Raw genomic sequence first — 25,987 nt, 5'->3', positions numbered from 1 at the left:
TTACATGTTATTTTACAATATATCGAATTTCTTTAATTGATTTATTTTATTAACATTTATCAACGTTGCGTAGAATAAAGGACGGTAAAATATGATAATATGGCACTGAACATCTGCAATAGAAATTTGATCTTTCTTATTTTATTTGTTTAAAGTATATTATATTTAATCCATGTTTTAATATATATATATATATATATATATATATTTCTTACTGTAGCAGCACCTTCTAATGATCCCACAAATAAACCAGCAATATTTAAATTGAACTCTTTGGTTCTTCTTTGCAAAAGAAATAAGACCATCTTTTGTATTTGCAATGGAGTTATATACCATTGAATGTTATACCTATGTGCAATAACAAATTCAGGATTGTAAAGAAATAAAAGAATTTCAGAATAATTTTTGCCAAGTACACATTTTTCTTAATTATATCGATTGTATTTATTATTGCAATATTCCAAATATTCCAAATATGTATTAATGAGTTATTTAAATATTTTTCTTACACGGTGACATATATATTATTATTATGATCTATAATTTCTTGTGCAAGATAATTAGCAGTCAATATGTATACAATTTCAATGATTATAATCATAAAGTGAAACAAAAGTTCCGCAATTTCATATTCGGAGGACATTGTCTGAAAAATCTAAAATACAAACGCATATGAAATATTAGTAAAAATTAATATCAATATGATGTAAAGATAAATGTCAATAAAATGTTAAAACAAAATAATTAGAGTAAAAAAATTTGTTCGACTAAATTAATTTTGTTATTATTATTTATATATACATATATTGAATAATAGAAATACTTGCCCAAAAAGTATTTATACTTCCACAAAGCACAGCAAATATTATCAAAAAGCAAAACATTACTTTAAATCTAGATATGATCAATTCAGAGAATCTTTAAGAGAAAAGACGAAAAACATTATGTCATATATCCTCTCTGTGTACTCTACATGTATTATCGATTAATAAAAATAAGGTGACGGTTTTAATTATAGATTCAGTTTTAATTCTTATTAGGTCAAGTTTACCAGCTCTAATTAATATTAATTAATAGATTATAATAAATATAGTATATTTTACACACACACACGCGCGCGCGCGCGCACACACACACACACACACACACACACACACACACACACACACACACAACGTTGAAAAGTTATTTAAAAAAATATTAATAGTATTTTAAAAAAACAATATAGTATAATATTTATAATATAATAATTATGAAAAAATTTAAAGATATATAAATTATAAAGATATATATATTATAATTGGTAAGAGTTTAAAAAAAATTTTTTTTAATTTATGTATATATAAACATAAATCTTTTTAAATTTTTTTTTAAACTCTTACCAATTATTTATTAAAAAATTATTTTTTTAGTTATTTATTTTTTACATTGATTATACTTTTTAATGTTTGATCAAAAAATCATTTTAATCTTAAATATCGCATAATTGAGATCATTATATATAATTACTATTACATAAATACCTCATAGCTTTGCAATGCATATCCACGGCATAAATTAATTTCTTATAAATCAAATATTTATTCTGCAGGTTATTGTTTCTTAGAGTTTTAAATATCATTGCTTGTTTAATACGATAACTACAAATTATTCTTTTGCTAATAATTATATAATTTCTCTAAATTATTAATATAATTTTTCATATCTCTTTTAATATTTATTTTTTTACCTGGCGATTTGAAACATTCCGCATGCGTGCTGTTGATAAAATATAAATAAAGTTCCTGTCGCCATCACTACTCCTATCCCTATGATGGAAGCCATATTTGCGTGCAACATTATTAAATAGAAATATCTTTCTTGATCGATAAAATATTCGGTCTTAAACAGGAATAAATGATTTGATTGAGTTCTATTTATAAAGAATAAAACATCAAAAATATGTGGCCAAAATGAGAACATGAAGAAAGCTAATACCACAAGCACGGCAAAAGCTGAAAAATGTTTAAAAGTTATTTTATCTAACGAATTATTACAAATTTGTTAAATAACTTTTAAATACAATATGCAAATTACATGTAATGAAAGCAATTGTCTTACATAAAAATGCAATTGTGTAACGTTTAGCATATCTACCATATTTTCTTATGATACTGATTTCACCTTCATCAGTTAACTCGTTACGGATATGTTGCAATTGGTCCAACAAATATTTTACCTGCCGTTTTCACAAGATTTCATCGTTTCTTTTTTAATTAAAATTGAAGAAAATTATATTTACATGTGTTGAAATTCCTTTGATAATTCTGATTTTATATACATATAGACACCCTATATATATATATATATATATACATGTATATAGGATACCTAATACGCTTATATGTAGATCAAATTGAATGGAATTGATCAAATTAAGTGGAAAAGTCTTGTATCATTTTGCGAGTTTCACAATTAGTAATGAGTTCTTAATTATTAAAAATTGCCGATTAAGCTTATATCTATCTGGACCAACGGCAAATGTAAGCGTGCGGCAATTTGTAACTAAATATTTCGTCGCGCTCTTAGCCACTGTGAACACTCGTAATGCTGATCGTATCTCGCTGCAAGCTTACATGTGTCGGCTTGGTGAATACACGCTCATTCAACAATTTTTAATAATTAATAATTTATTACTAATTGCAAAAATTGCAAAATGATAGATTTTTCAACTCAGTTTGACCCCCTACAATTACTTATGGCCATCAATAATTATTAGGTGTCTCCTATATACAAGATGTCCGATAATAACCGTATCATCTCTCGTGAACAAACAGAGCGAGTTATATTAAATAGAAACATTTTATATTATTTTGTAACTTTTATAATTAAAGAGTTATTAATTTACAGATCCGCAAATGGACGAATACTCGCACAAAGGGACAGTTCAGCATTATTATACACTCACAGTTGCTAAGCGCGCGGCAATATATTTGGAGATGTGCATTACAAATAGATGTTCATTTATAATGTATGTATATAAATAGTTGTGTGTGTGTGTGTGTGTGTGTGTGTGTGTGTATGTGTGTGTATGTGTGTGTGTGTGTGTGTGTGTGTGTGTGTGTGTGTGTAGGTATAATTATTATATATTTATAAAAATTATTTTACTTACAATTTCAGTATTAATACTAAATGAAATGTATTTAATTATAAAAAAAATGGTATAAAATGCAGAAGAAAGAACATTGATGAGTAAATCCGGAGTACATTTTAAAGTCACAAATATTGTAAACTGTAAAAGATAATTTTATACGACGAATTTTGAAATTATTTTATCTAATGTGAATATTATCTAATGTGAGTAATCATAAATTATCGATTATTTTTTTAATTCAATAATTTAATATACATATGAATAGTTTATAGAAAAATAGAAATTTTATATAATTAGAAACTAAAAATTATTTATAGTTTGCACTTTTAATTATAATATTGTATGATATTATATCTTTGGTAATTTTGATTACAAAATAAATTGCTGTAAATAGAGGACATTTACAACAGTATTACAAACATACTATAATTTTTAATATGTCTAAATATGATATAAATAGTTGTCATAACAATTTACTATTTTATTTTATTATTTACTAATTACAATAAAATCATTATAAAAAATATTAGTATACCTGAAATACAATACAATAAAAGTTGTCAGAATACTAAAAAGTATAATTAATTGAAGCCGAACAAGTACAGATTGCTGATAAGGCCATAAACCGAATATGAGCAATAAAAACCGATTAAGACTCACATGCAAAGAATCAATACAGATCATTTCTTCGTGAACAATAAAAAGTAAATGATAGAAAAGAGATTGGTTATTCTCTTTTCTTTGTTTGGTGATATTATATTGTACAGCTTCGTTTTTTCGATTTAAATTTTAACGCAAGTTGCCTAATTTGATATAAATGCAATGCAACATATGACAAAATATTACCGTGAGATTGAAACACTTGACAATTTACACCTTTATTCTGAAAAGGGTGTATAAAGGGTTAAATAATCGATTCGACTCTGTCATTAATATAACAGATGTTTATTTCCCATAAAGAATTATGTAAAGGGACACTTCAATTGCGCAGATGCGGCTCAGCCCTTTCCAGCACAATATGTTTTATATCCTTCATTCTAGTGCACGCTCTCTTAAGTTACGTTTGATTCTTCAGAATAGTGCCAATTGTTTAACTTGAAGTGTCAGCGGTGTAACGGTTACCAATATATATTGTTGGTAAATATCACATCATTTTACGTTAAAAATTTTCTCTTTTCTATTTCCTAAGTGCCTATATTTTTATTTATTTATTAGTTTAGCTTATGTTTGATTAACGTATTATACTTTTAAATAATTACTTTAATATCATTGTCAAGACTAATCTTAATATGCAAAACAAACATACTAAGATTATTTTAATGAACACTTTCTTCAGCTTAAGATCATTTGAAGTATCGGAAATATATGTAAAACATCGAAAATATTATAAATTAAAGAATATATTTATTAGTATCGTTTTTTTTAAATAAGAAATTAATTATAAAAATTTTGTCTTACATTTTCATCAATTTTTTTTTAATATTATCATTTCTATACCATATAAAACATTTAAATCCAAAATTTAGCTAGAATTTGAATATAATTTTCTTGGGTCACTAAAAAATTATAGAATATAATACTTAAGCATGATAAATACTGTAAATATTTTTAATATTTTATCAACCAATTTGAACGGTCTGTATTTTGATAGTTTAATAAAGTGATTTTCAAATCTGTACCTAGTCAAATTCTTAAATATTTCAGCAAAACTGCACTCTTTTCATACATATACATTGTATGCTATTGCTATTTAACTTTAAATATTAAATATTATCTATTATATATATCAAAACTGACATTCTTTCTTCTTATTAGATCAAACTTATCTTTCTTTGCGAAGATGATAAACTCATTAAGTAAATACGAACTGCAGAAATTGATTGATTCCAAATAATCATTATATCGATATTATATATTACTAATGTTGTTGTAAGGAATATAGAACAGTAAAGTAAGATATCGAAGCACTTGTTAGCTGTAATAAATTTGTTTGAAATATTTTTTGTTACTTATAACTTATTTTATGCGATACATGATATATTTTTTTACCATAGCAGCACTTTCTAAAGATCCCACAAATAAACCACCAAGATTTAGGTTAAAAGCTTTAGTACCTCTTTGCAACATAAACAATAACATTTTCTGTATACGTAAAGGTGTTACATACCATTGAACATTGTATCTATACAATAAAAAAGTAATTCAGGAGAAATATAAGATAAGTAGATGCATAAACAATTTTTACTATTTTAAACATATTTATACCATATTCAAAATTTTAATTTTAATTCTGGCATGTATATGTAAAAGTATATATAATGATTATAAGTAATTATAAGTAATGATTATAAGTAATTATAAGTAATGATTATAAGTAATTATAAGTAATTATAATTACATTATACAGATATATATCTTACACAGTGGCAAATACATAATTATTGTGATCCATAACTTGTTGTGCAGTATAGTTAGATATAAGCAAATATATATTGAGGGCAAATATAATTATAACAGGTAGTAGTAATTCCTCAAAATTGTTAATAGACGATGTAATCTGAAAAAACACGATTATTTTAATTTCCTATAAACAGACTTAATAATTTTTCTATAATCCTTTTTAATTAATAAATGCTTTTCTTTTAGAAAATATAACAAAAATTTTTAAAACACAATAGATTAAAGATTATTTATTACATAAAAAATAATTTTACTTGTATAGCTAGCTCATATTAGAAAGTTATAATGTGTTGTAAAAAACACAATGTGCAAGCTCATATTTATAAAAAAAAATAGACAATGTTTATAATTTTCTAAATGCACTAAAAAAGAATTGGTCGAATTAATCTGGAATATGAATATAATAACTAGATTGTGGAGTGAAATATGAATGATTCATAATTTTGATTAAAATAAACAGAAAAATTTGATTATCATCTCTTAGTTGCGATAATCGAACAAATTTGGTTACATGAGAATATTAGAGAAATTTTGATTGCATTTTGATTAAGGTAAGATACATTCAGTTGCATACATTCTGGTGGAAGCAATAAAATTTTTGTTGTAATATGACAACAATATCTTATTAATATAATTAGACTTTCTTTGAAGATCTTAATTTTAATTTTTTTCATATCCTTATTTACACGAAATCTAATATTTCTTTATCCGATTATCTCTTTATTTATTGTATTTGTATATGAAATCTATTCAACCTCTTTCTTACTATTTAGAGAATTTCATTATAAGAAATGAAAAAACAATCAACGAACGCAATTATAAAACATTAGTAGAATATTTCTATAACCAGATACTTGAATATATACTACATACCTACTAAAAAACAAAATTCTAATCGACAACACACTTAAATATTTTAGTTGCGTACAATAATATTTTAGTTACTACTTAGTTACTATTTCAGTTAATATTTGATTATAATTACTAGAAATTGTGTTTATTTTCATTATTACTTTTTTAATAACAAATATTGTTCTTTCAGTATAGAGCTTTATCATTCTATAACAATAAAATTATTTTTTCGTTTATAAATTACATGAAGATATATCAATTTTGACACTATAAAAAAAATTTGTCATAAAAAGTATATTCAGTAGCAAAAGATTAAACTTACTTGAACAAGACTGCTGCTTATGCAAATTATACCAGCCGCCATTAAAAAGAAGAATGATCCCTCAAAGTTCTTTATTAAGAAATGGGCATACCTTCAAAAATAGAGAAATATTTAGTGCAGCATATTATATTATATTAGATATAGAAAAAAATACTGACTCTGTAGCTTTGCGATGAATGTCTATTGCATAGATTATTTTTTTATAAATTAAAGTTTCTTTTTCTTGATTAATATTTTTTAACATATTAATCATCATTGCCGTCTCAAGACGGAAACTGTAAATAATTCTTTTGTTATAATTTTATAGTCTTTTTAGAATTACTAATGTGAACAAATCAAATTTTTTTTATAATTAAATTGTATTTCTACCTGGCAATGTTAAACATTCCGCAAATATATTTAAAATACACTAATAACGTTGTTCCTGTCGCTATGATTGCAATTCCACCTATGAATATTGCTGCATTTGTGTGCAGAAGAATCAAATAGAAATAGTTTTGTTGATTAACAAAATATTCCATTGTAATGTATATTGCAGGGCGTGATCGGGAAAAGTTCATAGGCAAAATCACATCAAGAATAAGAGGCCATATCGGTACGATGAAAACAGAAAACATGCTGAAAATACCTAGTACTAAAAGAAAAAAATTTAATATTTTATTTTATTGATCATTTCTCTATATTATGTATTTTTCTATATAATAATTTATTAATAATAGAAACGCATAATTTGTAAAAAACAGTTAAATATATCGTCTCACTTAGAACTGAATTCGTATAAAGTTTTCCTATATTGCCATATTTTTCTATAATAGCAATTTCGTTTCTGTTTTGTAGTTCGTTACAAGTATGCTGAAGTCTTTCCAGTGATAACTTCATCTATTACATTAATAATATTTAATATTATTTATGTTGTTTTTTTAAAGACCTTATCCAAATTGTAAACTTTAAAGATTTATTCATCAAAATGTTTAGACAAGATTATAGAATATCTTCAACTTACAATTTTAGCATTTATCCGAAACGAACTATATTTAATCGTCAAACAGATAAAGAAGAATGCAGAAGACAAAACTTTAATGATAAGATCTGCAGTACATTTTGAAGTAATAAACGTTGTAAACTGTATATAAAAAATTTATCGAAAAAATTATATTAAAAAAACTGTTTAATGTGATATGCAAATATTCTTTTCACAATTATTCTTTCCTGTGAATATTCAATAGAAACTACATATCTACAATTCTTATATAATTATAATATTCATTATAATTTTTATTAAAAGTGCATTTAACAAAATATAACACATTTTTCTCTTTTTTTCTTATTTACACATTTTTTTACATATTAGAAAAATGATATGAAGAGACCTGAAATGCAATAAAAGTTGTTAAAATACTAAAAAATACAATAAAATGAATTTGAGCAAGCTTCGATTCTTGATAAGGCCATAAACCGATAACAAGTAAAAGAAGTCGATTGAGCTTAAAATGTTGTGTCTCAAGACAAATCATTTCTGCGAACACGGAGAGATATTTGACCGTAAAAAATTATCCGCTTATATTTCTTTTAGTTCACAATTTTACAATTTTTCTTTTCTACTTCTAATTCTAACAAATTATCTAATGTGTAAGACGGAATATAATATTGCAAAATTGAAGTACTTACAGTTCAATACCGCTTTAAAGAAAAGAGCATATGATTAAATAAATTGATTTAATATCGAAGGAAATGAACAGATGTTTAGTCACATATACGCAAAAAAGTATAGACGTATAGACGTATTCACGTATAGATTTAATCGAAAGTCGCGCAGACGCACTTATCACTTTTCAGTAATGTATCATAAGATGTTTTATTCTAGTACATGCTCTTATAGGATATTTTGATCTTTTAGAGAAGTATTGACCATTTATAATATCTATCTATCTAATATATTAGCTATAAATTTATTAATGATCATATATTAACAAAATGTAATACTAAAGTATTCGGTAATATTCATTAAGAAGAATTATTGAATTATTATATGTAATATTAGTTTTTATTATTTGTGTTTTTTATGTACACATTGAAAAAATAATTTAGTTATCTCAAAGTTCTGTTTTCAAAATGAACGATTAAAAATTCTAATTGAAATATTAGATTTTTATTTAAATTTCCTTTCATTATGAAATTTGTACGAGGAGGAAATTAAGAACAAAAATAGTTTTTATATTTTATTGAATAATGATAGAATTATTAAAAATATTGTTATATATAGAAAAGAAATATATCTTCTAAAAACAATGTAATAAATGCTTAATTACAAAAATTTTCATTACGCTAACTTCAACAAAAATTTTATATTTTTTACATATTAGAATATATCGATTTAAATTATAATTTTCTCTCTGTGAAAATAACACTTACAAGAACAAAGTGAAATGTGAAACTCGAATAGTTCTAATTAATTCAATTGAATTTTTTCTTCTTTTTACTTTACTGTTTACTTTTTATCCTTTTTCTCTCCTTCCTTTTCTGATGTCTATACATATATATAATTTATTTTGATTTTTCTATTATTGCTATTTCATATTTTACGATGTAGAATAAAGAACAGTGAAGTAGGATATTGATGTACCCATTAACTATAATAAAATATTTGCAAATATAAATTTAAATAATTGATCTTTCAGATACTGTTGAAAAGATTATGCTATGGATGTATGTGTATGCGTATACGTGCGCATGATTATGTTTGTGTGCATGTGCATGTACATGTGTGTATGCGTGTGTATATGCGTGCATGCGCGCGTGCGTGCATGCACATGTGCGTATATAAGAAATTTATTTAACATATAATATCTTTTAATGAAACAAAACAGAAATCCAACAGTATATAAGTTAACAATAGCACATAAATTAATAATTTTTTTAGCTTCCATTTTGAGTTACTGAGCTACTAATTCATATATTTTCCTATCTATCCTAATATATCTATTTCCATGCTTTCTTTTTCTGAGTTTTATCAATTAAGACACAGTTCTAAAGTGTTGAATATTTTAGAATAATTAAAAAATATTACTTTTAATGAAATAATTTCTCAAAGAAGAATAAAAGAATAGAAGATTTTACTGTGAATTAAATTATACAATATATATAATTTACCGTAGCGGCGCTTTCCATGGACGCTACAAAGATTCCACCAAGAATTAAATAAAAAGCTTTAGTGCCTTTTTGGAGTAGAAACAACATCATTTTCTGTATATGTAATGGAGCCATGTACCACTGAGCATTATATCTATAAAATCATAAAAATAGATAATAGTAAAAAAAAATAAAAATAATTATCACAACATGTATATTTACAATATATATATTCGTTCCATGAATTACATTAATTTTAACTGTAACACTTCCGTTAAATTTTTGTTACAACTGTATGGAAGATGATTATTTATATACATATAAATGTAAAATATCTCTTACACTGTGGTAAATACATATTCGTTGTGATCTGTAATTTCTTGTGCAGTATAGTTGGATAAGAACATATATATATATAGGATAATTATGAACATAAACGATTGTATAAGTTGCACAATATTAATGTTATCTGACGAAGTTTTAAAAAGCTGAAACATGAATTGTTTTATGCGAGAGATTTTGTAATTTTTCTAGAATTCTTTATAACAGATTTGAGATATGATGTGTTATCTAATAAATTTTGTTAATGTTATATGAATTTTTTTACTGTTTTACACAAAACTTATAAACGTATATACATGTATATAAGTATATATACGGACAATATATGTAACTTGATATATGTAAAAGACAATTTTTATAATTTTATAAATAATTTTATCGTTATCACACAAGAAAACTATTTTCGTTTTTTTATCCTTAAAACTTTTAATTAATCTTAATAAAAACAAGAAGTATTGAATAATTTATATAAAAATATATATTTTGTCAAAAGATATTTAATAGCAAAAATAATATACATACTTGAACAAGACTACTGCTTAAACAAACCATGCCAGCCGCTATTAAACAAAAGAACGAGCCCGCAAAGTTTTTAATTAAAAATTGAGAAAACCTTAAGAACAAAAAATGTTAGCAATAAAAATGTAATTACACAGATATTATAAGATATATACTAACTCTATAGCTTTGCGATGAATATCTATCGCACAGATTATTCCTTTACAAATTTGAATTTTTTTTTGTTGATTAACATTTTGCAACATATTAGTCATCATTGCCTTCTGAATACGAAAACTATAAACAAGTTTTTTCTGTAAATTTGTAAATTTTCTAAATTTATTTGATAAGATTTTGCTCATAATACAAATGTTCTTATTTATTTCTACCTGGCAATACTAAACATTCCGCAAACATGTTTGAGATACATTATCAACATTGTTCCAGTTGATACTATTGCAATTGTTCCTATACATAATGCTATGTTCGTATGCAGAAGAATTAAATAGAAATAATTATCATAATCAACAAAATATTCTGTCGCAATAATTTGATATGTAGGACGCTGCCAGGAATTGTTCATTGATATAATTATATCGAGAATACATGGCCATATTGACATAGTAAAAAAAGTAAACATGCTACTTATACCAAATACTAAAAAAAAATTGATAAACAAATATGAACAATTTATTCAAATAAAATATTAGTTATTCTTCTATATTACAATAAAATTTTTTACTTTTATTAATAATTTATTAAAACGTATTGTGTAAGTTATCTTACGTAGAATTGCAATTGTTTCATATTTTCCTATACGATTATATTTTTCTATGATAGCAATTTCATTTTTGTTTTTTAGTTCGTTACAAGTGAGTTGAAGTCGCTCCAGCGAAAATTTCACCTATTGTATCAATAATATTTATGCTGCTGTTTTATAATTTTAATAACATTTAAAAAACTATAAAATATGCTAAGGAAAATTCTTTGGAAGGTTTATTTATTACGAATAATTGGATGGAATTATAGTGAATGTCGAGTCTGACTTACAATATCGACATTAACCCAGAACGAATTATATTTGATTGCCAAGCAAATAAAGAAGAATGCGGAAGACAGAACATTGATGATGAGATCTATAGTACATTTTGAAGTTATAAATGTTGTAAACTACAAATAATAATTTTAATTAATAAAAAGATTACATTAAGAAAAAAACGATTTCTTCACATGGCTAATGAAGTTTGATTAGAAAGGTACTTTTCTTGATTGTAAATTTGATTTTGGGAAATAATGTATATTTTCAGGAAGTATTTGGATTTGATTTTCAATGTATTTAACTTATTTTTCACTGGTTTGTAATTCAAAATTCACCTAGAATTAATGTGGATCATGTTACTAAGGATCATCATCAGTTCAAGTCTTTTTTGAAAATCCATTATTTCCCAAAACTAAACTTACAGCTGAGATATTCTTATCATTTTATTATTTTTTATAGATTTAATTAAACATTTGAGATTTAACTGTATATTTATAATTGCAAGTTATAAATTTGTACTTCATAGTCTTTTTTACAATTTTACATATTTATACAAAAGTTAACACATAAATAGTACAGCATATAATAAAAAAATACAATCATAAAACACAAATACGTCATTTTTTTTGTCCTCTCCTTCTATTTCTCTTTTATATATAATATAAATAATTTACATGCCTGAAATGCAATAAAAGTTATCAATATACTAAAGAGTATAATAAATTGAATTTGAGCAAACTTCGATCTCTGAAGAGGCCATAAACCAATAGCAAGCAAAAGAAGTCGATTGACCTTAAAGTTTTGCGTCAGACAAATCATCTCTACGAATACGAAAATACATTTGACCGTAAAAAAAATAAACAATTTGCTTATATTTTCCTATTGCTTATATTTTCCTATTTGCTTATATTTTCCTTTCGATTAGTTGGTTAAGTGTTTCATTATATATATATATTTCTCTCTTCTGGTTTTAATTTTAATATAATTACCTAATGTGGTTGAATGCAATTCACAACGTAATATTACAATATTAAAGTACTTACAGTCCATTATTGTTCTGTAGGATAATGTAGTTCTGTAGACTGCATAATTAATCGATCGATTTAACACTAAAAGAAACAGATATTTACATCTCATAGAAAAATATTTGTACAAAGACAAACTTAATCGAAAGAATCGCGCAGGCGCAATCATCTCTTTTCAATAACGCATTTAAATACATGTTTCATTCTAGTGCGAACACTTACAAGATATACTTGATTCTCCAAAAAGATCATCATCACATCAGCTATTTGATGTAAATCATGAATTTATTGATAAAATATTAATATTTATTAATATTATTTATTGATATTTTACTTTAATACTATTTTTTTCATTAAATCGTGCTTGAACTTCATGAATATTTTTATAGCAGTATTTGTAGCTAATATTATATTTTTATAAGTATAAGTTTCTCTCTCTTCCTCCCTTCCCCTCCCCCCCTCTCTCTCTCTTTCTCATTTACATGCAATCATATTGTTTCTTAGTTATTTTTTTATTAATATTATTCTTAAGTTATTTATTGTAAATAATTAGTTAAAAATTTCTTATATAATATTCTATGTTTAATATTAGATAATATTATATATAGAAATTATATATGCTGTTAAAATGATTAAAAGTAAATGTCTTTTCTATAAGAAGGTAACTTTATATTCATAAAAAATTTTTTTTTGCATTTTATTTAATGAATTTTATTTAGTAGAATAGTTCAAAATTTTATTGCACTTAAAAAAAACATATTTCCCAAATACAATTAAATAGAATACAATTGAACTGAATGACAAAACATTTATATTGTACAGATTATCAATTTTATATTATATAATTTTTATAATAGAGAATATTTCGATCTTTTTTATTTAAACGATAATGTTCTCTCATAGCAAAAATGATACTTTAGTATAAAATTATCTATTAGATCTTAATGGTTTTCATCTTCCTTCCTGTCTTATTTTTGTTTATATCTTCATCTTTTTTTCTTAATTTAATATTGAAATTAACTTTATTTTATTATAATTATTTTGTTTTTATCGTGTAAAATAGAGAAGTAAGATATTAAAATATTCATCAGCTGTACTAAGTATTTTTTATTTTAATGAGTTATATAGAAAAGTTTTATACTATTTTGCGTTTTTTGGCAATAATCAAAAAATTATTGATTTATACAAATCCACGAATAAATGAGCATTTGTTTTTTTTTGTTTGTTTGTATAAATGTTGTCAAATCATTTTCTCGAGGTTCTCACACACAAAAAGTAAACATAAGCTGTAAGAAAATTGACCAATCATATTCGATTATTCTTCTTACGATCGAAGAATAATCGTTAGTGTCAATTTTCTTATTATTTATGTTTTATTGCTTTTTATGCGGGAGCTTTTATTCTTTAAATTATCTTAATTTCATTTGTTTCTTCTGATGTGCGTATATTCATAAGATATATTTTTTCGTTTAATTGATATTAAATGTGAATTTTAAATCACTGTTAATATTATATTATAATGCCATTGAAAATAATTTCATCTTTTTTATCAAAATAAATTTTATAACACTTTTTTCATCACATCTTTAAGCATGTTTATTCTTTAATATTTTAAAATTTTCAAATGTATTTGTGCCTTATGCTATTAAAAGAAATTATATTTAAACGCAATAATAAAAGCTATTTGTTTTTTAATACATGATCTGATATGCCAATATCACGGTAAATGAAACAATAATAATTATCTTAAATTGAATAAGTTTTTTATTATCGGTAGTTTCCTTTTTTTAATTTAATTGCATTAAACTCACATTCGATTTGTTCAATATACTGCAACTTTATTACTAAAACTCTATATCTAGTCTATCTAAAGATTATATAGCAGTGCTACTGATCGAGACGTTGTTGACTCGTATAATAAATAAATGTGAAATAAGACATTGAAGCGCTGGCCAACTGTAATGAAAGATGTCGTCTTCAAATGTTTGAAATATGTTGCTATCAAACAAATTCTTATATAATCTTTACCGTGGCAAAGCCTTCTAAAGAGCCCATAAACATTCCACCAATCATTATCTTCAAAGTTTTAGAGCCTCTTTGTAATAAGAACAATATTATCTTTTGTACTTGTAAGGGAGCTGTATACCATTGAATGTTGTATCTACAAAATAGAAATTAAAGAATAACCATTGGTAATTTTAATAATTTATAAATAATTTAAATTATAATTATTCTCTTTAAATAGAGTATAAGTTATTTTACAAAACATTTTAGTTTTTTCTTTTTGTATGAATTATATATCATATTTTGTATTAATTTTATCTTGCATTGTACAAAACTTTTAATTTTCGCATATTACATGTACACATTTCTTACACTGTAGCAAAGACATTATTGTTATGATCCATAACTTGTTGCGCCATATGATTTGCAAGAAATGTATATGTATAATACATATTCATAATTAAAACAGACTGTATCAGTTTCTCGCTAATACATCCAGATAATATTTCTTGATACATCTGAAAGACGATTTCTATTTATTTGAAAGTATATTTAAAATAAAAGATAAAACTTACTCGATAAAGATTGAGGCTTGCATAAAGCAATCCATCCAACATTAAAACAAAAAACGATAAGTTAAATGAAGATATAAAAATCTTGATAAACCTTCAAGAAGAAAAAAGATTACTATTTTATAATATGTATCATAACATGTAAAAATAAATTCATGTAGATCTTAATTTGATGCTATCTTTTTAATCTCTTTTAACATTAAGCGTTAACGGCTAAATTAAAAAGTTACATGTGCAAAATTAATCAAAATTTATTATTTATTATTTATTAATCTTAGAGAGAAAGAGAGAGAAAAAAATTACATTGTATTATAAATGTATAACAGTGATTTTTAATTGTAATTTAAGAAATATCGATAAGTTGACATTTTTACGGACAAAATGGATATTAAGTTAATTAAAAAATTTATACTTGATATAAATTTTTTATATTACGATGTATCATATGTAATATATGCTCAATGGATACCAACTTTAAGGCTTTTCGATGCATATCTATGGCACAAATTATGCTTTTATGAATCAAATTAGTATTTCTCACGCCACTCATTCGTTGAATACTAATTGTCATAACTCGCTCGATACGATAACTACAAATAACTAATGTTATAATTGTATAATATATGTGTATTCGATAATGTAACATGAGCAATATCACATTACCACGTGTGAAAATCATACTTTGAAGTGACAAAACAAATATAGTTTACTATTATATCATTGTTAATTTTTGTACCTGGCAATTTTTAACATTCCGCAAACGTGTTGAATATACATTATTAAAAAAGTTCCCGTCCCTAACATTGCAAGCGCTCCTATAAAAAACGCTGTATCCGCATGCAATATAATTAAATAGAAATATCTATCTTCATCGATGAAGTATTCTGTGACAATCTGTAGTGATGGATGCGGCCAAGATTCGTTTGTAGAAAACACAACGTCAAAAATGTACGGTAAAAATGGAGAAAAGATAAAAAAACTCACGCAGAGGACAATAAGCACTAAAGAATAATATGAAAAATAATATAGAAGAATGATATGAAAAACAATCGTAGAAAAATTATTGATATTTTATAATATTATTATTATTATTTCTAAAAATTTATATTTTAATTCTGATCTTCTTTATAGTATTGTTTAATGTGCCACCATACATATGGTCTTTTATTTTATGCAAATTTCATGTTCGCAGATATTTAAAATATAATTAGATGCAGTTTAGAAATTGTAAAGAAAATAGTTTAATTTTAAAGATATTATTTGATTATATAGTACTTTTCCTAAATGTTTTCATTTATCTTTTTTTACATGTAAAAGTTTAAAGATGGATATATATATATAAAGTATCTTAATGTAATTACTACATATACGATTATATTGCGTTATTATTGGCAAGAAAGCAAACGAACTTTTACCGTTTATGTATAGCTGATTTAATAATACAATTATGAGAAATTTAAAATATAATAACCTGCATAACTACAAATATCATTTATCTAATTGAAATTAAGTAAAATCCATATATTTTTCCACAACAAGAAATGAGAGATTATCTTACGCGTAAGTACTTCAGTATAACGTTTTGCAATATTCCAATAGTTTTCTATAATAGCAATTTCATCTTCATCTTTTAGCTCGTCATAGGTATGCTGAAGTAGTTCTAGTAAATGTTTTACCTGTCATTACAATGATATCTATGCTACTTTTTATGTGAAATTTGACTGTTATAAAACACAATGCAATACATTTGCTCAAACACAAAAAAATTCTTATTGTTTACTTACAACATCCATATTGAAGCAAAACGAGAGATATACTATCACAAAATTAAAAAAAAATGATGTGATAGAAAGAATTTCAATAACTAATTGTAGATCGCATTTTGAGGTCGCAAATGTTGTAAACTACAAGAAATGATTTGTGAAATTATTTGTTTTCAAAAAACCACTGTACTTTGGCACTGTATTTTGGCAGCAAATAGAATTATATTAAATTATTAAATGGTTTTATGCAATTATTATATGCATAAAATATGAACAAAAGTAGCAAAGTATATTTATACTTATACATCACAATAATCATATACTAAAGTACATAAATGATTATATAACAAAGATGTGTTAGTGTAATATATTTTGTAATTACATATCATTTTAATATATTTTTAATTGTGTCACATTGTTACTAATAACAATATAATAGATTATAAATTGTATAGTAAGTGAGCATTTTTTGCATAAATGTATTATTGAAAAATATTGATATACCTGAAATATGATAAAGCTTCCCAAAATACCAGAATGCAAAATTAATTGCAACCAAACGAGTTTGGATTGTTCGTAAGGCCACAAGCCAAGCATGAGCAAGAAAATACGATTAAGACTAAAGTATCGATTCTTCGCGCGAATCATCTCTTCGAGCGTCGAGATGCATATGAATGCGAAAAAGTTGGGAACGCTCCATTCACTCTCCCTTCTTTCGATCGATTGATTGAATATTCCTTCTACAAATTTTATCGTAAAACTAACGTTAAAAGTTATAAATTATAATAAGATGCACAAACACTTATAATTTAGTAATTGTTTTCCTCGAAATGGTTTATGATTAAGCGATCGATGTGACGCGTAAATTTAACAGATGCTTTCTTCTCATAAAAATAAGGAGAAAAATATTCATGAAAAAACTATTTACACAAAAAGTATACTGGCAAGTTCCAACGCTACAACTTTACTTTACTTTACGGCGCGTAGAGTAGTCATAAAATTTGTAGCATTTAAATAAAATATTTGGTTTTTGAAAAATCTATTCATTAATAAAATATCAACAAATTTTCCATAATTTAGTTTATGTTATCGTAACAAATGCTATCATATTTGAAATAATCTTGTTTGATATTTTTTCACAAATTTTTAATATACGAACCATTCATATTACTTATAATTAAAAAATTTAAATAACAAAAAATACTAATATTAAAAATAAATTAATTATATCATGGCCAACATATATTATTATAAAAGTCACATATAAAAGGAAAACTAATCATGGACGATACTTATATAAAATTTATATTTAGTATATTTATGAAAAATGGCACGTTTATACATTATGTTCATTTCCATCTTATAGAAATCTGAGAAATTAATATCTTGTGTTAAATAATTTTTATTTTTTTATCGTTACGTTTTAATTTTTCATTAATTATACACATACTATACTTTTTGATTTAGTTTCCTTCTTTCTTTATCGCGTTGAATATATAACAGTAGAATAAGATACCGAAGTCTTATCAGCTATAACAGATTGTATTATTCAACATTCAGTGCATTGTTACACGTTCGAATATACTCTGATATATACTCTGATATGATCTTTACTTATAGTAACAAAACATTCCAGCGATATAACGAACAGTTTACCAAGATTTAAAAAGAAATTTTTGGCGCTTCTTTGCAGTAGAAAGAATATCATTTTTTGTATATATAAAGGAGCCGCATACCATTGAACGCTATAACTACAAATATTATATGAATGAAAAATCAGTAAAAAAGAAGAAATATATGATAATATTTAATATATGTATTCTATAAATATAATATTAACATATTCTATCATATCTTATTTTGTAGACGTTTACTTTTAAATTCTATATAAATGAATACAAAACGTTTGTACATGCACGTGTACAATAGTATCCTACTATAAAATTTTTTTCTTACGCAACAACAAATATGTCATTATTATGATCTATGATGTTTTGCCTACTATAGTTGCCTAAGAACATGTATAAAATACAAACTGTTACGAAGAAAAAGGGAAATACAAACTCTTTGATATTATTTTGAGATAAACCAATCTGAAAAATTTTAAATATGATTATTACAGGGAACTGGACAAAGCAAGAGAAAAGGGAACTTTCTGCACACATTCTGATTGTTAATTTTTACGTAGTAAGTTATTCCTTTATATGTATATAATGTATGTGTGATGATAATAATAATTAATTGATATATCAGGACAAAGAGATTTATGTGTAGTATTAATTAATTATAAATATAATGAAAATACATTCTTTTTTATTATATAAAATTATATTATGAAAATCAAAAGCCTTTTTAAAATAAAAGTACAAAAGCGAGATCTGAGACTTACTCGTAAGAGATTGAGATTCAAAGAAATTATTCCAAATACTATTAAAGAAAGCATTGTATTCTCAAATTTGTTTATCATATTTTCGGACAATCTTTAAAAGTAAAAAGATATTATTGCTCGTATTGTATATACAAGTGTAATGTATAATAAATCATATAATATATCGGATCTATTATTCGATAGATACTAACTTCATAGCTTGCCGATGAATATCTATGGCACAAATTAGTCCTTCAAATATAAGATTTTCATTTTTTGCACTAATGTTTTTCATGTTAATTTCCATTGTATGTTTAATGCGATAACTATAAATAAATGCTTTTTGAGTAACAATTTTTTGTAAATAAAAAATTCTTTTTTGTTTACAAAATAAACTATTTTTAATGTTTATTCTTTGAATATGATTCCTCTTCTCTACTTTGTTACAATGATAACATTTCTATTTATAATAATAATAATGTACTGCTAATTTTGAAACTTTATGATTATTTCTACATTTCTCACTTACTGGAGATTCTAAACATTCCACAAAGAAGTTGAATGTGTACAATTAATATTGTTCCTGTTGATACTATTATAAACATTCCTATACAAAATGCTGCATTTATATGAAATAGAATTAAAGAAAAATATTTTTCCTGATTAACAAAGTATTCTATCGCGAATCATAGTCGACGTGGTTTAGATACGTTTTATCGATAAGATATCAGATGTATTCAACAAAAATTCAGCGCCAATAGGAGCAAATACACTACAAATACAAAATATTAAAAAAATGTTAGAAAATAACTGTGCTATAACTTTCAGTCGTATAATGTTTTAAAATATTATTTTACGTGCGTATATGCGAATATATGTTGTGCGTGTGTACGTAAGTATGTGTGCGTGTATGCGTGCATGTATATATATGTGAACGCACGCGCGTGTGTGTGCGTATATGTGTATATATGTATATGTATGCGCACAAAGCAAAATTTGAAACATTATACAACAATAAGTCATATGAGAAAAAGAGAGAGTGAGAGAGAGAGAAAGAGAGAAAAAGAGAGAGAGAAAGAGAGAAAGGTAATTGTAAATCTAATGTGTCTATAAATCTAATTATAATTGATATTATTAAAAATTTTTATTCCTTCATAATTTTATTCTTTTCATATATAGTTTAAATATTTTTATCGTAAATATCGTAATTCTTTAATATATATTGATATATGTATTGAAACTATGTTATATATGCTTGTGCAAATAAATCTGTGTTATCTATTAAAATCAATTTGTCTTACATGTTAACAAGAAAAGAAACTGCAGGGAAATGCAAGGATATAAAAATATTATCTTACTTGTAAGTCCAACCGTATAACATTTTTCAATATAGCCATATTTTTCCATGATAATGTTTTCATATTTATCTTGTAATTTATTAGATTCATATTGAAGTTGCATCAATAAATCCTTATTTATATAAATCCTTATTTATAAATCCTTATTATTAATACAATAATTTTTTATTGTCTTTTTATTGTATATTTGTCCGAATAAGTTTAGTATGGAAATTTATCAGTAATATTAATTTAATTAAATACCAAATATCATTAACTTATAGCTTCCTTATTGAAAGCAAATGAGATATATATTATATATTAAAAATAATAAAGACAAATATGATAGAGAGAACATTGATGACGAAATATACGAGGTGTACTTTGAAGTTAAAAACGCGGTAAGCTGCAGGTAATAATTTTATTAAAATATATGCATTAAAATGAAATATATTTTTGTTCATTTAATTTTAATTTTAAAAATATAAGCTTTAATAAACAATTGTCCTTTTACACATACATACATATATACATACATAAATACTAATAAATATATACTATATTAATTATACGAGAAATACAATTATAATTATAATTTATATGTCTTGTAATTACTATATGAAATACTTTAAATACTTTGATAAAATTAAAAATTTTATCATTTACTTTATAAAAGTTCCCGAATTATATAGGCAATTAAAATTGCCTTATAATATTTTCTAAATACATCAATATTCTTGTTTTATGTGTGCACATACATCTGTCATCTAATATTGATTTTCACAGTTCAGGTAATATTGATTTTTTTTGTTCCGTTGACATATAAGCGGTATTATGCGGTTATAGCAATATTATATGCATCGAAAACTTTTATAAAGTAATATGCATACATTTTACATTTAGTAATTAATTAACATTAAGCATTTAACGATAAAATTTAATTCTTACATGCAAATTATTTAATCTTTTATTTTCAAGAAAATTTTGTCGATTATTTTATTTAAAGGAGAATTATTAAATGTTTATTTCTCTCTTAAAAAAATGAAGTATGTATATGTATTTATTATTATTGTTAAAGTATTTATATTATTTATTTTTGTTGAAAATAGAAGCAAATTTTTCCTAATTCTTTTTATACCAAATGAAATAAAATTGTATTACTTTAAAAAATTTTAAACATTAAATTTAATTTTTTTATTTTTCACAATATCTTAATCTACTTTATTGTTTAAATTAAAAAATTCTTAATATTAAAAATGGAAAAAATTTAGATTACACTATTACTTTGATCATTTATAATTCAGAAATTAATATTGATATTTTTATATTAAGATTTTTTAAATATTCCTTAAAAAGCATTATTAAAGTCAGTTAAAGGTTGTGGAGCATTTTGTATAAATATTACAATGTAGTTATATTACTGAATATACTTGTATTATATCAAACATCTCATTATTATTTTTGTTATTAGTATTATTATTATTAATAATTAAGATATACATTTTATTTAAGATATAAAGATATTTAAGAATATAAATTATATAAATAAATTTATTTATTTATTTATTTAATATTACAATATTAATATATATTATATTAAAGTCATGCATGATAACAAATACACTATAAATTATAATATAACTTATCTTAGTATAAAGTATAATATTTAAAGAAAGAAATATTGTCTTACTGAACAAAACAGCAGTTACAAGAATACCAAGAAAAAAGATAATCGAAATCGAACGAGTTTTATTTGTTGATAAGGCCATAAACTTATAGCATGCAAAAGAATCTTATTAATGCTAAAATACTGCTTCAATACGGATCATTTTTCTGCAACTACTAAAACATAACTGCATTGAAATTGATGTTCATTTTCTCCCTTCTTTTTACATTCATCGATTGGTTATTTTATCAGTTCTTTCTTTTTGTGTAAATTTTAATCAATTTTCTTAATATTGCTTATATCCAAAGGTACAACATACATATGAGGTTGAAACGTTATACTGTAGTAACATCTTTTAGAATAAAGTTTTACGATTGTTTTAATGCAGCAGATGTTCTTCTTCTCAAAAAAAAGAAAGAAAAATATACTGGAGAGAAAATTTCTTCCGTGAGAACAATACAAGAGTTGTGCAAGCGCTTTAACACTTTTAAATTTCCTTTCACATACGTTGTTCTTGTTTGCGCACTTGTAAGATAGGCTTTAATTCTAAAAATATCTATTTTATCAGCTTTAAGTATTACTATAGATGTTTCAAAGATATGAAAGATATGAAACTGATTCAACTTTTATATTATTTATAATTTTACGTATAATATTATTGACAAATTTATATTATAGACAAATATGTCTGAAAATAATCTCGTAATAAATGTCCTCAAAATGATTAATATTTCTCAAAAAACGAATTAAAAACATTGCAATATTAATTAAATTTATAACAACAACGGTTTTACACATTTAAAAACAGAGCAATATATAATACTTGTTATTTTGATATATTGATTGTATTGATTAAATAATTTTTATTTGAAATTTCATATATTATCCAAATAGTATTTTTAACTATGTTAATTTGTATACTGAAAACTTTAATATCTCTATCTTTTAAATATGATGTAATAAAATTAAAAAATTTATATACAGTACTAATTATACATTTATTACATTTTAATTTAATTTTTAGATTATTACCGTACAGAATATATAACAGTAAAGTACGATATCGAAGTTTTTAATACCTGCAACAAATAATATGCCTATGTATATTATGTTATTTCAAATATTTCCTGTGATTTATGATATATTATTTTCTTACCGTGGCAAAACATTCTAATGATCCATAAAATATTCCACCGATACTCAAAGAAAAAGTTTTAGAGGTTCTTTGCAACAGAAAGAATATAATTTTTTGTATATGTAAAGGAGCTAAATACCATTGAATGCTGTATCTGAAATGATGTAAAATAGATAATTTCAAAAATAACAAATAAAATATTCAATATATTCGATTTGTTATATGTTAAATCTAACTATGCTTGCATTTATCTCTGAGATAAATATTTCTTTAGGAAATGTTTTTCCAAATCTATGTATATATATATATAATATAAGATATTGCTATATGTATATATACACAAACGAACAAACACATGCATATACGCGCGCGCGCATGTACACGTATATAGCAATGTTTCATGTTTAAAAAGTTTCTTACACAGTAATAAAGATGTGATTAGAATGGTCTATAATATTTTGTCCCATATAATTAACGAGGAACATGTACAAAATAATTATAAATGCGAATAGAAAGGATAATACATATTCCTTGATATCATCTTGAGAGTAAGTAATTACCTGAAAAATCTAGTAACGAGTTTTATAACGTTAATTATTTAATTATTAGTTACATTCGTTAATAATCATTATTTTTTTAATCATTATTGTTTTATAATATAATTATATTTAAGAAGGTTGCTACAATAACATTTATAAAAACCTGATTTTTTTTACATTTTTCGGAAGATTTCAATATTTTACAAGTATACTTTTAACGAGAGATTTTAATGAAATTTTCGAAATATTTCTCGAATTGTACAAATCATGAAAACATACTACATATCTGGCCCATATATTTAGACTACAAAAATTCTTTTAACTATGTAATTAATTAATTGTGTAGTTAATTGTGTTTATTTCATCGACGGTAGCTTTACTATGATAAATTATTAAATTATAAATTAAATCGATATACTGAAACTTAAACGCGTTTACCTTGAAATAACTTTTTTTCAACTGACGATATTTATAATTAAAACAATTTTTAATCAATTGGCTTTTAAGAGTAATCTTACAAAAGTAGCTTTACAAGAGTAGCCTTACAAAATTTCAAGAATAATTTTACAAAAGAAATAGTTTCAGTTAAACATAAAGATTTTTTTAATTCTTAGTTTCTGAGAACAAGATGTTTAAAGATATGAAAAATATGAAATTTTTTTTCAAATCTCTGTCATTTTGTGAACAAGAATGATTTTTAAAAATCCCTATGCTTAACTGAAACTATACTTATAGTTAATTTTAAAATTTTCAAGAATTTTTTGTTTTCAATAATTACAATTTGAGTGTTCTACGCCGATAGATTTTGTTTTTTGAACACAGGAATCTACAATGCTATGTAAAATCACATATATTTATATATATTTTACGTACATAATTACGTATATTTTACGTATATTTTACGTAAAAACTTTTACAAAAACTTTTAAAGTATTTTTCTTCGAAATCTAACAAATTGACGTATCAATTAATATTTTTTTTTAAAGTTATAGTTATTTAACATGTTGACTGCCCAACATAAATCGAATATGTTTCCTGCGAATATGTTTCCAAAATTCGCAGTTTGCCATGGGATTATCGTATCGTTATTCATTTGAATAACAGAGTGTTTGCGGAAACTTATCCGTTATCCAGAAATGGATGACGTAGCAGTCAACATATTAAAAAGAATCGCGAAAAATGATCTCTAGGTTTATTGTAGCGTATTCTCTTAATTTATAAATATAAATGCAAAAAATTTGTTTGCAAAATTCGTATGCAAAATTTCGCAAAATTTTTTTTCAAAATTCTTTAATCAGTAAAATATCAGTTAAATAACAATATAACAAGGAATTATATACTACTATAAAATATAAATGATATTATAAAATATATTGAATGTGTGTGTACGTGCGTGCGTGCGTGCGTGCGTGTGTGCGTGCGCGTGCGCGCGCGCGCGTATGTGTGTATGTGTGTATATATGTTTCTGAAGATCTCAGACTTACTCGAAAAAGATTGAGACTCAGAGCGATCACTTCGACGAATATTAAACAGAGTAGCATTAATTCAAATTTAGATACCAATAATTCAGACAATCTTCAAATACAATTAAATATTATTATACTCTTATATGTATATATGTAAATGTGTGTGTGTGTTTGTGTGTAAAATCACATGAATACTACCGCATAGCGTGTCGATGAATGTCTACAGCACATATTATTTCGTTAAACATTATATCTTCGTTCTTTAAAATAATATTTTGCAACGTAGCGATTCCCATTATGTGTTTAATACGATAACTGTAAAATATATTTATCAAAT

The 25,987-nt window shown here is 24.1% G+C and overlaps 4 protein-coding genes and 2 pseudogenes across 4 annotated transcripts; all 6 read right to left on the bottom strand.

Moving 5' to 3' along the window:
- Window positions 1-59: 59 nt before the first annotated feature.
- Window positions 60-3,914, bottom strand: LOC112552342 (uncharacterized). Its single transcript, XM_089075023.1, has 9 exons — window positions 3,684-3,914; window positions 3,152-3,281; window positions 2,101-2,218; window positions 1,730-1,994; window positions 1,524-1,640; window positions 828-918; window positions 510-655; window positions 216-348; window positions 60-113 (listed from the first exon to the last, which is right to left on the bottom strand). Exons 1-9 carry the CDS (start codon window positions 3,815-3,817, stop codon window positions 60-62), a joined length of 1,188 nt encoding a protein of 395 aa, XP_088931149.1. The 5' UTR covers window positions 3,818-3,914.
- A 1,081-nt stretch (window positions 3,915-4,995) lies between these two features.
- LOC105426779 (uncharacterized) lies at window positions 4,996-8,514 on the bottom strand. The gene is made up of 8 exons (XM_089085221.1): window positions 8,138-8,514; window positions 7,771-7,890; window positions 7,529-7,646; window positions 7,137-7,401; window positions 6,926-7,042; window positions 6,768-6,858; window positions 5,554-5,690; window positions 4,996-5,315 (listed from the first exon to the last, which is right to left on the bottom strand). The coding sequence occupies exons 1-8, from the start codon at window positions 8,279-8,281 to the stop codon at window positions 5,150-5,152; spliced, it is 1,158 nt and encodes a 385-aa protein (XP_088941347.1). The 5' UTR covers window positions 8,282-8,514; the 3' UTR covers window positions 4,996-5,149.
- Window positions 8,515-9,285: 771 nt separating this feature from the next.
- On the bottom strand, window positions 9,286-12,594 carry LOC105426777 (uncharacterized; annotated as a pseudogene).
- Window positions 12,595-14,007: 1,413 nt separating this feature from the next.
- LOC105426735 (uncharacterized) lies at window positions 14,008-18,028 on the bottom strand (annotated as a pseudogene).
- A 1,063-nt stretch (window positions 18,029-19,091) lies between these two features.
- On the bottom strand, window positions 19,092-20,195 carry LOC105426736 (uncharacterized). The gene is made up of 4 exons (XM_089074959.1): window positions 20,037-20,195; window positions 19,720-19,833; window positions 19,529-19,619; window positions 19,092-19,232 (listed from the first exon to the last, which is right to left on the bottom strand). The coding sequence occupies exons 2-4, from the start codon at window positions 19,812-19,814 to the stop codon at window positions 19,092-19,094; spliced, it is 327 nt and encodes a 108-aa protein (XP_088931085.1). The 5' UTR covers window positions 19,815-19,833; window positions 20,037-20,195.
- A 3,150-nt stretch (window positions 20,196-23,345) lies between these two features.
- Window positions 23,346-25,946, bottom strand: LOC148938215 (uncharacterized). The gene is made up of 5 exons (XM_089074885.1): window positions 25,849-25,946; window positions 25,669-25,759; window positions 24,066-24,214; window positions 23,667-23,799; window positions 23,346-23,589 (listed from the first exon to the last, which is right to left on the bottom strand). Exons 1-5 carry the CDS (start codon window positions 25,944-25,946, stop codon window positions 23,539-23,541), a joined length of 522 nt encoding a protein of 173 aa, XP_088931011.1. The 3' UTR covers window positions 23,346-23,538.
- Window positions 25,947-25,987: the final 41 nt, after the last annotated feature.

The sequence above is a fragment of the Pogonomyrmex barbatus genome, unplaced genomic scaffold, assembly GCF_055798465.1.
Source record: "Pogonomyrmex barbatus isolate J1 unplaced genomic scaffold, ASM5579846v1 scaffold1, whole genome shotgun sequence".
Taxonomy (NCBI): domain Eukaryota; kingdom Metazoa; phylum Arthropoda; class Insecta; order Hymenoptera; family Formicidae; genus Pogonomyrmex; species Pogonomyrmex barbatus.
Note: the sequence above shows the minus strand (reverse complement) of the source record. Positions and strands in the feature narration are given on the sequence as shown.